Source organism: Equus przewalskii, chromosome 9 (genome assembly GCF_037783145.1).
Source record: "Equus przewalskii isolate Varuska chromosome 9, EquPr2, whole genome shotgun sequence".
Taxonomy (NCBI): Eukaryota; Metazoa; Chordata; class Mammalia; order Perissodactyla; family Equidae; genus Equus; species Equus przewalskii.
Genome location: NC_091839.1, coordinates 62,626,139 through 62,639,784, shown reverse-complemented (window position 1 = coordinate 62,639,784; position 13,646 = coordinate 62,626,139). Strand labels below are relative to the sequence as shown.

Below are 13,646 nucleotides of genomic sequence, written 5' to 3'. Positions count from 1 at the left end.
GTTTTCCTCTTTCACGTTCTTTTTCACCTCCCCATCCTCCACTTCAAGGTTCCACCGCAGGTAATTTTGGTGGAGTTAAGTGGTTCTGTCTGCTCTCATCAATCAGTAACCAAGCATCTATTAAGAGTCTCCCAGGCGTGCGTCTGACGCTCTATGAGTGGCATCGCATTCCAGGGGCCACGTTCTTTGAGGTCACATCGTTCTGAATTTAGATCCTCCTGCATTGACCAACCACATGCCCTTGAGTAAATAATCTGCTCATCTCTTTGCTCTTCAGTTTCCATCAGAAAAAATAAAATGGATGGTATTTCACAGGACCGCTGTATTACATGAGATAATAAATGTGAAAGAAACGAACAGAAAGCCCAGTGCTCAATAAATGTAGTTCCTGTCTACCTCATCTGGCTGTTGCTCAGAATAAATGAGCTAATACTCAAAAGATGATTATGATTTCCTTGGAATAATTCTGCTGTATAATTACAGTCACTTTTAATAAACTTTGCTACTATTGTTTCTGTTACTGTTTTTACTGGTACCAAGAGCTTGCAGTAACCATGTCTACAAGCCTTTGAGCGGCACTTGAACGTATCTTTACTATTATTTTTTTGAATTCCTTTATTTCTTTGTTGCAGCTTGGGAATCATTTCTTTCTTTGCTTAGTGCTGCTTTGGCGAAACAGCCAGATGTCTTTCCAATTTGTTGGTTCTGGCCCCGCACTCTGTTATTTAGATACCGTGTTTTGTTCAGCTAAGATACCGTGTCTATTAAAGCTTTAATAGTCTGGAGAAACCATAATCATGCTGTTTTTGGCACACAAAATGGAAAACACTGAGAGATTAAACACTGGGGGTGAGGGAGGGCTTAAATGTCACTGTAGGTCTTTAACCTTTTTTTTAAAGAAAAAGAAACTTTTTAAGAACTTTAATTTTATATAAATTGCCTTTTACCAGTATGATTGCTCTGATGAAAGATTATTAAAATATCCATTAAAGTGGGCGGGGCTAAAGGGAAGGGAACTAGAGATTGGAGGATCAATTAGCTTCTCCCCAGTATAACTGCGTTGTTGTAAAGATTGGATGGTGCGACTTCTCTTTCTTAGACCAAGAGCAACAACTCCCAGCTTTTAAGACTCCATCCTGGCAGACGCTTGAGCACTTCATGATGCTGTAGAAAACCAAGGAGGCATCTTGAATGTTAAATTAACCAAGCATCTCTGGTTTTCCTTCAGCAAGCTTTATTCAGGGGCTGCTATGATATTGTTACTTAGCACGTAGTCTGAGATGCTTATAAAACAGAATGAGATTTCACTTCTAGTGTCCTAGAGAAACTCATTAGAAACTACTGGCTTGGCTTCTTCATTTCTCAAAAATTCCAAGAGATTTCAGCCTAACAAGATAGTCTTCACTCTGTATTTTCGTTTTTGGTAATTGTGCCATCTTGTTTTGTACAGAAAATATAGTGTTTGCATTCTAATGCTAACAGGTTTCCATTAAAAGTTGTTTATATTAAAAATGGACATATTTTTCACAATCCAATTGTACTATTAATGAGAACTGCATTTACTTTTCCTTTTCCTCTTTAAAATGCATTGCAAGGATGAATTTATCAGCCTCCTGAAGATATTAATTATGCTTCATTTTTGTAAAGTGCCCAGATGTTCATAAAGTTCTATTGCACAGTGTGTTACTCAAGCCTCATGTCATAACAACCCTCTGGGATAGACATTATTTTCATTTTACAGATGAGGATACCAAAATTCAGAAAGTTTCAATTACAAAACTAAACCAAAGTGTGACTCAAGGTCTTTGACTCCCAATCGAGTTGTCTTTGCACTTCCCCATGGATGACTCATTCATATTAGTTGAGATCTCAAATAAAAGTTTTAGCTCTCCTCAGCATCACAGTAGACATGAGGATGCTTTGGAAGGTGAAATGGACTTCCCATAAGTAGAGGAGGCAGTATAAGGAGTTAAGCCAGCCCTACAAACAAAAGACTGGAGAAATGAGGTCTCCCAAAGAGAGAAATCCTCAGTGGGTGCCTTTCAGGCATCTCAGGCATGAAGAAGCTAGACTGGGAGGAGTTGCTTATCCCACAGAGCAAAACCTCCATGGTAAGAACTGGACTTATCATAAAGGGAGAATCTATGGTTGAAAATATTGGAGCCTTTGAGAAGGGAAGATCCTCAGTGGAAGTAGAAAAAATAATGATCTCATATTCAGTCAGATTCAATAACTACTGTTTTCCAGACAACATGTGCATTGCATAGATGGCGTGATAGCTTTGTTGCGATATTCTCCTAAATCTTGGGCTACTTCCTCAGCAGCCTTCACATCCTCAGTCATTTTTTTCTTCTTTTTCCTGCCTGCCAAACTTGGCAGAGTTCAACGATGTGGTTGCTTCATAGCTCGCTCATCCCCTATGAGCACGTGTGTCCCAAGTGTTCTCCCTGAGCCCAGCTCTTACTCTTCGGTCCTGTAATTAAGAACCTAACCCATTACTGCCTAATGGACCTGACCCATTACTCCTCACCAACAGCAAGTGTATTGGTATTTTTTTCCCCCAAATTCCACATCAGTCAGGATCACCCTCCCCAAGGAGATATTAATAGGATCTGGAGTCTTGAAAGAGGAGATGTAGGAAAGACATTCCAGGCCAGCAAGGGAGCCAACAAAAGCATAGAGATGAGAGTGAAGGGGAATGGGGGGCAGTAAAGAGGCCAACCTGAAGGACACTGAGCCCAGTGTTGGTGAGTAGTAAGAGGGAAAGCAGCTGACCACCCAAGCTCGGGCCTCAGAGGAAGGCCTGGGCTATCAAGAGAAAGAGGTTGGACTTGATCCGGTGAACAACCGAAACCAAATAAGGGACAAAATAACTTGTATTAGGAAGACTAATCAGATTGTACAGGCCATAGGAAATGAACACAAAGCCACACCCAAATGTTAAGAAATAAGGGAGGCACCAAGTGCCTTGACAGAACAAGACAAGGAGAAATTAAGGAGAAAGAGTTTATTGTCCGTGGTGACTGAAGAGAAAAAAGACAGTAGAAAATGATTTTAAGTTTTGTGTACCATTTGCTCCACTGTAAAAGCACAGATGCACAATGAATACAGACCCATTGACTTGGAGTCTCTGAGAGTGGTGGCAGGGGTGTGTTTTCTAAATGTTCTACACGCTCACCATAGAGAACTGCTAGCCAATAGAGCAAAGCAGACAGATTCTGGGGTCACTACCATTCAGTTAGCTTTCTTGTGCCTCTGAGTCAGTCAGCAGGTTTAGCCCATTGCTAGGAGACGTGATACTCACAGAAGGCAGCAGCTAACACTAACCCAACACTTACAAACCATGGAATGCCTTCCTGCGGTTCTGACTGCAAGAACAACAGGGATTCACTGGAGGAGGGAGAGGACTGTGGACTGGGGCATCAGCTGGAGAGGGCTTCGTAGAGGAACTGGGACCTATCCTAGACCTTAAACAACGGGTGAACTGTAGCTAAAGACAGACAGGTGGACCAATGAGCTGGAGAAAGTGGACAAAGCCTTGTGTAGTATAGTTTTGAGCGGGAGAGTGTGGGTCTACGTTTAGACAGCTGAGGAGGCCAGACAACTGCCCCAGTCTCCCTCCGAGCTGCAGCTCTCTACGAAGACGGTGACCCACATTAAGACCACAGGGCAACCATATTTTACCTTTACTTTTGCCATCTCTTCCATTTATAGCTGGCTCTCTTCAACCAAATACAGTAACAGCTATTATTCTTTCACACCGCTTGTGAATCCACATTCAATCCATTCACGCTAAGATAGAAATGACACATAATCCTTTATGTTAATCTGGCATGTTCCTAAACCTTTGGATAGTGATGTTACTATGGAAACCTCATTTCATTCTCACTACAGCCCTATGGAGTGGGGAGGTCAGAGATTGTCCCCATTTTATAGATAGGGGAAGGAAGGCCCAGATAATCTAAGCAGCCATCTTAAGATTACAGAGCTACTAAGGGGAGAATATGGTTGGGGGTCTTGAACACAGGTTTCTTTCTGCCACCCTGTTCTGCATCTTGCTGTGGTACCTGCATTTCACCAGGGCTCAGAGCCCTGTGCTGAGGGCATGTGGCTCTAACCCAGGATGTCGGACATCAGCCTGGAGAAGGGAGATAGAGTCTGGCAGTGAAGCCCTGAATCATGCTGCATAAGTGACTGCCTTTGCCTTCACGTGATCACAGGCAAGTTAGAGAAAATTATCTGAGCTTCACTTTACCTGTCGATAAAGTGGAAATAACTCTATCTGATGCATAGGGTTTTTTCTGAGAATTTCCTGAAATATCACCTGGACAATGTCCTTGTCACATAGCCCTCTAAAAACCTCATTTTCTCTCTCCCTATTCTTCCCCATTTTACTTATACACAAGGCATGCCATGCCAAGTCAGAACCTCAGGCTCACCCACTCCCTGCAAAGACCCTTCTTATTGCCTACTCTTTGCTTTTGCTCTTAGCCTTCTCTCTTCCCTTCAATCCCTGTGTCCAGCCACACCGGCCTTCCATCACTTCTCAAACTAGCAGGGCATTTTCCCTCCTCAGTACTTTTATGCATGCTGCTTCCTCTGCCTGAAACCCACTTGGCCCTGCTCCTGCCCTCCTGGCTTCTCATGCTCCAGGTGTCAGCCCAAGTGTCGCTTCTTCAGGAAGGACTGAAGTAGGTTCCTCCCATTATTCTTTCTCCCTGCAGCCTATGATTTCCCTTTGTTATTACAATTTGTAGGTATCTGTGAATCCTATATTTACTGGTTTATTATCTGTCTTCTCCACTAGACTATAGACTCCCATGCTAGTCACTATCTCTGTAGCACCCAGTATAGAATCTAGCACCTAGGCATGTTCCATAAGTATTTGTTGACTGTGTGTTGGGGATGAATGCTCCTCTTCTCTCTCCCTTTTGAGATGCCCTCCTACAGTTTCCTCACCAAATCGTGAACGACATTCCACAAAAAAAGCATTCCTGTGGAGCCGACATCCCTGACCATTTCCTTCATTTTCTTTCCCCAATATTTATTCATTACATTGTCATGAATTAGGTTGGGTTCCCTGGTTGTTTCACAATTCCCTAATCACATTATTAGTTTTCCAAGGGCTAAAACTCTTTCAGGATCTTTTTGGGGATCCCTATAAACCTAGTAGAATAGCTGGAAATGCTGTCAGTGCTCAGGAATTTCTTGATGAATGAATGAACAGGTCACTCAATCAATCCTAGCATATTCCTTTTGCACAGAGAAAATCTTCACATGGCAAATATAGAGATACCATTACAGCAAAACAGTTTCTAACCATGACCCGTTGCTGTGGTCCCTCCTCTCTGGTTACTATTTGGAGTTTCAATAAGAAACAAGCAATCTTATCTTGAAAGAGGGATTGGATTTATTTTTAATAAGAAAAGCTGAATTGGAAGCTTGCATTTTTTTCCCCCAAATTTAATAACAGCACTAGTAAAGCCTTATGCTCCTCAGCTGGCCTTTATTTCAGGTATAAGAGTACAAAGCTTCCAGGTAAGCTTCTGCTGTGATGTAAGGCGAGACCCCTATCACCAAACCTGTTTAAATTCATTGAGAGCCAGGAGGGGTCGCGTAGCAGGGGCATCTAGTCTGAGCATGTTTTCAGAATCAGTCAGTCCAATCCAGGACCGGGCAGAGGAGGTGAAGGGAAACATCAGGTACTTGGAGCTACTGTTCTCAGACATTTGAAGTCATGATAGTTACCAGAGATAACCTCGGTAAGTAAAGAAATAGCTTGTGATCTTGCTCCATTCCTCCATTCACAACAAGAACAAAACAAAAACATGTAGGCAAAATATGTCGTGGTTATACCCCAAATGGTAACTTACTGAACTGGCATTTCAATTTCTCCATTTGTGCTGTTATGATGAAGCAGGACTTACAGTACTGGTTACCCTGCTGGTAACTTTAGGTTGCTCAGTTGCTCATTTTATCAGTGTTCTTTGAATGATTAACAACAACAAATGTATATATATCTACAGACATACATATATAATATGTATGTTCTAATATATGTGTGTTAATTTACTTTGACAATTGCCTAGCAGTTTCTGTCTAGTTAGTGTCTTCCCTTAGTTTAGTATTTGATCTTATAAGACAGTCCAGCAAAAAGGAAGGTAAGTTTCACTAAATACCTGTTACACCATGAACGTTGTCAAGGTTGGTATGAATCTGTTCCTCAGGTGGCATCACTTAGTCACCTGTATTCCTACCTCTGCTTGGCTTTGTGACAATCAACAGAGCCTATAAGAGATGACTGCTGATGAGCCCCCTTCTGTCTATCCCCGTCTCTCAGGCTGCAGAAGTCCTGAAGGTTGATGGAGGGCCATGCTATTCAAACAGCAGGCGTGGCTGAGACAGAAGCTGCTGGTGCTGGGAAGCCTTGCCGTTGGGAGTCTCCTGTATCTGGTCGCCAGAGTTGGGAGCTTGGATAGGTAGGTGATTAAACACGTGTTTATGCCCGTGTGACTTTAAGTGTCTCTTGATTTAAACTTCCTCAGGGCATAATTTTAAATCTACCCATTTGTTTTCCTCCCTTGAAATTCCTAAGAAACATGCTTTTCTGCAGTGTTAATTTTGATTATCAAGCCTTTAAAAGAAAGAGATCCAAGTTGCTCAAGCCAAGATGTTCCTCAAGATCCATTTGTATTCTGCGTGCATTGACATTTGTTTTCAGAGAGGAGATAAAGCCGTGTACAGTAAAAATGCCATTTACTGGAGCTCAGCACGGTCTGTGTGCATGTGGTTGTTGACCTCTAGCCGTAGCAAAATAGCGATGATGTATTTATGTATCTTCATTTTGAAATTTATGAGTGCGCAATTAATGTGCTACCAGGAGAGTTAAGATTATGTATGAGCCTGTAAAGGAGCTCATCAAGTTTGGAATCCATCGCCCTGGAAAGATGGCTGTAGGCTTGGGGAGTTTTAACTATGTTAATTAGCTCTGGTTTCCAGGAGCTGAATGTATCAGACAAGGAGGCTGTCGCTCAGAGTAATTGCCCAGAAAGCAATGGAAAAATCTATGGAGAGGAAATTTACAGAGCTAGGCTTTGGCTCTAAATAAGCAAACAGTTGAGCGGTACTAGACCTGCACACTTCGCAGCAATATCAGCTGGCTTCACGTTGAATACTTCTGGACTGTCCCACATCCCGTGTGATTGGAAAGGACAAAAAAGTTAATATCTGAAATGCGAAGCTTCCTTCTCTGCCCTTTAAAATTAATCCTTGCACTGGAACGACTGAAGTATATTCTCCATGAATTCGATTCCCATTTTCTGTGAAAATGCAGCCGCACGTTAAAACAAAAATATCTTCCTTACAGTTTTCCTTTTCTAATCTGTAGACTGTGTCACTCAGATATGAACAACTAATGTAGCAATGGTGCTTGTTTTCCTTCCGCCAGGTCAATTTGGACTGGTAAATGGAACTCCCACAACTCTTTTCAGTTCAAAATTCCGGAGTAAACTTCCCACTCACTAGTTGCTAACTCTGGGAAACAGTATGATCCAGAGCTTATCTCTGACCTCATGGCTTCCCACCTTAGTGCTTGATTGTTAGTGAAAAGCCTTGAGGTGGTGCCATTATCTTATGTCCATAATGGAAATTTTTTTTTGGGAGGAAGATTAGCCCTGAGCTAACTGCTGCCAATCCTCCTCTTTTTGCTGAGGAAGACTGGCCCTGAGCTAACATCCGTGCCCATCTTCCTCTGCTTTATATGTGTGACACCTACCGCAGCATGGCATGCCAAGTGGTGCCATGTCTGCACCCAGGATCCGAACCGGCGAAACCCTGGGCGGCCCAAGCAGAGCGCGCAAACTTAACCACTCAGCCTCGGGGCCGGCTCCTAGTCAACACGTTTGTAGCCCAGTCTGCAGTCTCTAATGGGATAGCTCGCCCCAGGAATGGGACTGCTTGAGGAGCTTTCACGAAACCTCTCACTTGAGAGTTTGAGTAGTTATGTCTGCAGTTGACACGTGCTTACCTAGTCCTGTCCTTTAGGAACTGAAGACCCTGCTCTCTGGGTGGGAGACTGAGCTCAGTCCCTTCTACTGTCCATTCCAATCCTGAGATTCCGTGTTTTTTAATCTGGGGCCGCTGCTCAGAATCCACTCTTCAGGAAGTAGAAATAATGTGATACTTTCTCCTGTCTTGAGTCCAAAAAGCAATTGTTCTGTAGGGTATGAGTCCCCAGGGTAGAAGGTAGAAAGAGGAAGGAAGGAAGGAAGGAAAAGAAGGTAGGGAAATTCCATCCAGTGCAAACAGGGCAGAGATGGTCTCTTTCAGCCTCTCTCTGCCAGGGTTCTGTGAGAGAATGAAGTCCTACAGAAAAGGATTTGATTGACTGTTTCCTCAGTTCTCTCAAGGATGGCACTGGCATCATTCTAGATGCAAGAAGAGAAGTTCATCCATTACAATCAATGGACGCCTTGGGGGTTAGTGCTTAATTCCCAACCAGAAGCCAAGAAGAGCTAAAAGATGAATTTGCGATATCCCAATCAATGTCAGGATTAAAACTTCTTTGACTGTGTATATGTTGATACTTTTATATCTTTCATTTAGAGTTCTAGCATATTAATCCTGTTGACAAATTTTTTAAAACAAAATTCACGTTTCTCTAAATATTAACTGTGGTAAACTGGTTTTTTAATAATATTGCAGATTTTCACGTTGTCCACAAAAAGCATGAATTTTTTAAAATCATAGAAAACAAACACCACAAAAAAGTGAACTATGTTTCTATTTTTCCTTAAGCATTGGACAGATAGCTGTTTAAACAGGGCGTGGGCCAAGCCGTTTCCCCTCAGTTCTGCAGAATGCCTTGGCCTGACCTTGAGGTTGTTCCCTTCTCCCTTTAGTTATAAACCTTACGGAAGACAAGAAAGGTACACTAGGGTCTCTCAGGAAAAGCAAGCAGCAGCCTCATTACCAGAGAGAGGGGGAAAGAGACGCCAAATTATTAAGATAATGAGATGCTTCAGTTGGAGGAATTCGTTCAGTGGCCCTTTTGACTAATGTTGTACCCTTTTACCAAGAAGGCTAAAATGCTTTCTCAGATTAGCTTAGGGAAATTGTAATGAATTCCAGTTCAGTTCCAGACTACACCCGAAAGAAAACTCAATTTACCAGCCATATATATTGGCCATGCCAAATTAAACAGTCTCTCCAGTCTAATATCATCGTGACTGTTACCACATCTTTCTCTGAGAAAAGCAGAGGTGGTTGTTCCTTATTTAGAGCAACGTTGAAGTGGGAATCTTTCTTTCTGGCTCCATCCATTGCATTCCTTCCTTCCTGAGCTCGAATCCCTGAAATAAACAGGCTTGGCAATGAGGACCTGAGGTTTCTGGCCCTGCCAAAGTCTTGTTGATTTCTGATCCCAGGTGTGGTGGGTGATATACAGCACTTGCTGATGGCAGTTGGGTTTGTTCCTACATTCAGCAAAGTGAAAACATAATCCTGACCTCTTTCGATAGAGAGAGAAAGGCAGAAGAAATATAGTACTCTCCTAGCCGTCCCCAAATCCAAGGGCAGAAATTCTCAGAGAATGAAAAGCTCAGCAAGAGCCAAGATTGGAATTTTGTAGGTTGATGGTGCAAAAGGCCAAGGACAGAGACGGACCTCTTTTCTGATTATATCTCAAAGATTTTTAAGGGCCATATGAGTGCTACTGAGCTGCAAGAAAATAATACCACGTGAAACCCAAAAGACGGGGCCTCCTCGCTGCCCTTCGGCCTCCCAGCTGAAGATTATAATCTTCCTCCTTTCATGTTTTCTAAATGATGTTAACTGGTGAGCTGTTAAAAGGCTATTAGTATGGCTGGTGTCACTTGTCTGTCCTGTCCTGTGAACATAAGTACACGCCGTAGTCAATTAAGTGCTTGGTGAATAAAAATTTTAAGGAGCACTAATAAAAAAATCCCATCAATTATGTGTGCTCCATTTAATAAAGGGTTGCTTAAAATAAAATTTCCCAAACATATGCTCATTATGGATTGCAGCAGGCTGGGAACCAGTGGTTTTATTTATGCATTTAAAGTCTTAGTCTGACTGGGAACCAGAAAAATGAGAAGTTACTTGCAATGAGCTTCTTAAAGCATCTCTCTGTTGCTTTCAGGCTACAACCCATTTGCCCCATTGAAGGCCGATTCGGAGCCCGCAGTCAGGCTGAATTCCCTCTGCGCGCCCTGCAGTTTAAGCGTGGCCTGCTGCACGAGTTCCGGAAGGGCAACACTTCCAAGGAGCAGGTTCGCCTTCATGACCTGGTCCAGCAGCTCCCCAAGGCCATTATCATTGGGGTGAGAAAAGGAGGCACGAGGGCCCTGCTTGAGATGCTGAACCTCCATCCCGCAGTGGTCAAAGCCTCCCAAGAAATCCACTTTTTTGACAATGATGAGAATTATGCCAAGGGCATTGAGTGGTATAGGAAAAAGATGCCTTTTTCCTACCCTCAGCAAATCACAATTGAAAAGAGCCCAGCATATTTTATCACGGAGGAGGTTCCAGAAAGGATTTACAAAATGAACTCATCCATCAAGTTGTTGATCATTGTCAGGGAGCCAACCACAAGAGCTATTTCTGATTACACTCAGGTGCTAGAGGGAAAGGAGAGGAAGAACAAAACTTATTACAAGTTTGAGAAGCTGGCGATAGACCCTAATACCTGCGAAGTGAACACAAAATACAAAGCGGTAAGAACCAGCATCTACACCAAACATCTGGAAAGGTGGTTGAAATACTTTCCAATTGAGCAATTTCACATTGTCGATGGCGATCGCCTCATCACGGAACCTCTACCAGAACTTCAGCTCGTGGAGAAGTTTCTAAATCTTCCCCCAAGGATAAGTCAGTATAACTTATATTTCAATGCTACCAGAGGGTTTTACTGCTTGCGATTTAACGTTATCTTTAATAAGTGCCTGGCGGGCAGCAAGGGGCGCATTCATCCAGAGGTGGACCCCTCTGTCGTTACCAAATTGCGCAAATTCTTTCACCCTTTTAATCAAAAGTTTTACCAGATCACTGGAAGGACATTGAACTGGCCCTAAAATAATAAGTCATACAACACTATGTGTTGTGCCTGGAGACATACGAGGTCTCCTCTAGATTAAAATATGCACTTTTCCTAGACACAACTATCCACGTCATTTTTCCGTGTATACTTGTACATACACAGTGTGTGACCAAATATAAGATGAGTTCTTTTTCTATTGAAAATTTACAGAAAAGAATTTGCTGTCTGCGTAGTTGCATCTTTTAAGCTATTTACAAAAAGAATTGGTGGTGGTCTTAGGGGAAAGTGACTTCAGCTGTTCTCAAAGAGCTGGTCTTCCTTTGAGTCAGAATTTGTCGCCCACCATTTTCATAGATTTAAGCCAAAAGATTAATGTGTGAAAATGTACCAATGGCTGTGAAGCTTCAGGAAGTAGACGATTCAGTTATGCATTCTTTTCTAAGGGAAAGCTGGCTTTTTAATTCAGATACTGAATTGGTGCCGTGGAAACAGGAAATACTATTTTCTTATTATTTCAAAGAATGTCTTATCTCATGAAACTGACATTGTTCCAGAGTTCCTGTGGTGATTTTGCACTATCGTTTTCCCGTATGGACCATGGTGTCACTTGTAGCATGTCAATCACACATTGGAAAGTCAAGTCCTTTTACTTCCATGTTGTATGTCAACAAAGAGAAGTGTCCTGTACATAATGTATATTGTTGTAAATACTGGTTTCACACTAAGTAATTCTATTTTGTAAACTGAATATGGCTATTTAATTTATTGTGAGAATTAAATCTATTGTGGTATTTAAAAATGGAATGGATTAAAATTACTCTATGTGCAACTTTTTTTTTTAATTCATTTTGTTTTACGTGCCCCTTGCTGGCTGCCCAAATCCAAGCTGTTTATGTGCGTTCAAGAGAGCACTTGGAAAGATGTGCTTCTCCTGGATTTCTACACCCTTGTGAAAATGTATTTACTAATGAGGTTGAGTATATTAAGAAAAAAAATCTCAACCATCGGGAAATCTAGAGTAATAGTCACCTGAAAGAACCTAGTGCTACTCTGCTACAACTTTGTAACAATTCATTTCCTTGCAGTGGCTGCTGTGCCAGGAGAAAGACAAGAAATACTTGAACATAATTGAGGCATAGAAGAACCACAGTTTTATTTGAGCCTCTAATCAGAGTCAGACCGGTAGAGAAATTAAATAAAATAAGATTATAAAACTCACGTGGCCTCTGTACTGAAAGCTGCTGATGCTTCAAAAATGAATACAAACTCTCAGAACTCCCTCTTTGAGATAAAAATATATCAATCTGCTCAAAAATGATCAAAATGCCTAGTGTTGCTATTACTAACATAAACATATGGCTCATATTTCCATCTAGAGAAATTAATGCTAAATTGGGTGCTTGTTAACATCAGATACACTGTATTATGGCTAAATATAATTCAGAAAACCGTGGAAAGAAGTATCAACTAAAAAAGAGATGGATTTTGCACAATCACGGTTGCTTCTCCAGTGGAAGATGCCTAAGGGAGTTTTGTGCAACATCACGTTGAGAGTGCTTAGAGAAATCAGCAAATTACAATGGGTTCCCTTTTGATTGTAATAAGTGTTGATTTTCTCCATGAGCTGTTTATCCTGTCCAGTGATTTGATGGTGAACTTTTCTAAATAAATAGCCCTTTCCCCTCTGGTGTCGTATATGTTGCTTCTCAAGCTGCAGCCTTGGTAATCATCTCTCCTGTTTCAATTAGCAGTGATTCTGTTCTCTCAGCAGGGAACAGGCGTGACACCAGCGCATGCTGGCTGCTCACTCACTGTGCGATGACTCTGGAGTGGGAGTCCAAACGTCAGTCACTTCTCCCTTAAGCCAGGAATGAAATCAAATATGAGGAATCTGGCGTCAGAGTTCCCTATGCCTTAAATCACAGCTAGCCATCAGAGTAAACTGAATACTATGTTCAAGGACATAATCACATGTTACCATTAATTTCATTATAACTATTGCTAGAGTGTTATACAGCTAATGCGATGTTATACCAGTGACTCAAATTATGCCCCTATTGGAACACTGATGTTTCAAAAACTCGGTCTAGGTATTCCACCAGTAAAATTGAAAAATGGCCATCTTTTCTTAGACTCCTAGAGGAATTAAAAAACTAATGAATAGAAATTTCTCAGTGATACTCTTTTATATTCCCAATTCTTTTTAAACTCTGCTACTGCTACCAACAGTATATATCAGAGTTTGTTCTAAGATTCTGTTTGACTTATGCTGACTCTTATCCTTTGTTATTTTTAGCTCAATAAGCCAGTATTTCTTCATCACATTCAGAAAAAAGGGCTGTGATTTCTGATTGTTCCTCTTCTTAAATAAGTTTAAGAATTGTTTCAAATCTTGGAGGCTCCCCACAGATACCTAAAGCAGGAGGTCTGGCCTGGGAAGATTTTTTGGAGGCAGGTTTCATTTCACTGAAAACAACCAGCTTCAGCCACTGCTGATTGAGCAGGGTAGAGAGAAATAAAAATCCAATGACTTAATCGCATACTTCCATTGGAGGTTTTAAACCTCCTTGTTTAGAAAAAGTGTTTCCTG

At 41.7% G+C, this 13,646-nt stretch overlaps 1 protein-coding gene across 11 annotated transcripts in view; it reads left to right on the top strand.

The window, feature by feature from the left end:
• The window catches only part of HS3ST5 (heparan sulfate-glucosamine 3-sulfotransferase 5), a 262,876-nt gene extending 250,135 nt beyond the window's left edge, over positions 1 to 12,741 (top strand). For all 11 annotated transcript variants that reach the window (XM_070556853.1, XM_070556855.1, XM_070556854.1 and 8 more), the window contains 2 exons: positions 6,341 to 6,479; positions 10,160 to 12,741. In XM_070556853.1, coding sequence (XP_070412954.1) covers positions 6,373 to 6,479; positions 10,160 to 11,090 — 1,038 coding nt within the window. In that variant the 5' untranslated portion in view covers positions 6,341 to 6,372 and the 3' untranslated portion in view covers positions 11,091 to 12,741. The remainder of the gene's footprint in view (positions 1 to 6,340; positions 6,480 to 10,159) is intronic.
• The last annotated feature ends 905 nt before the right edge of the window (positions 12,742 to 13,646 follow it).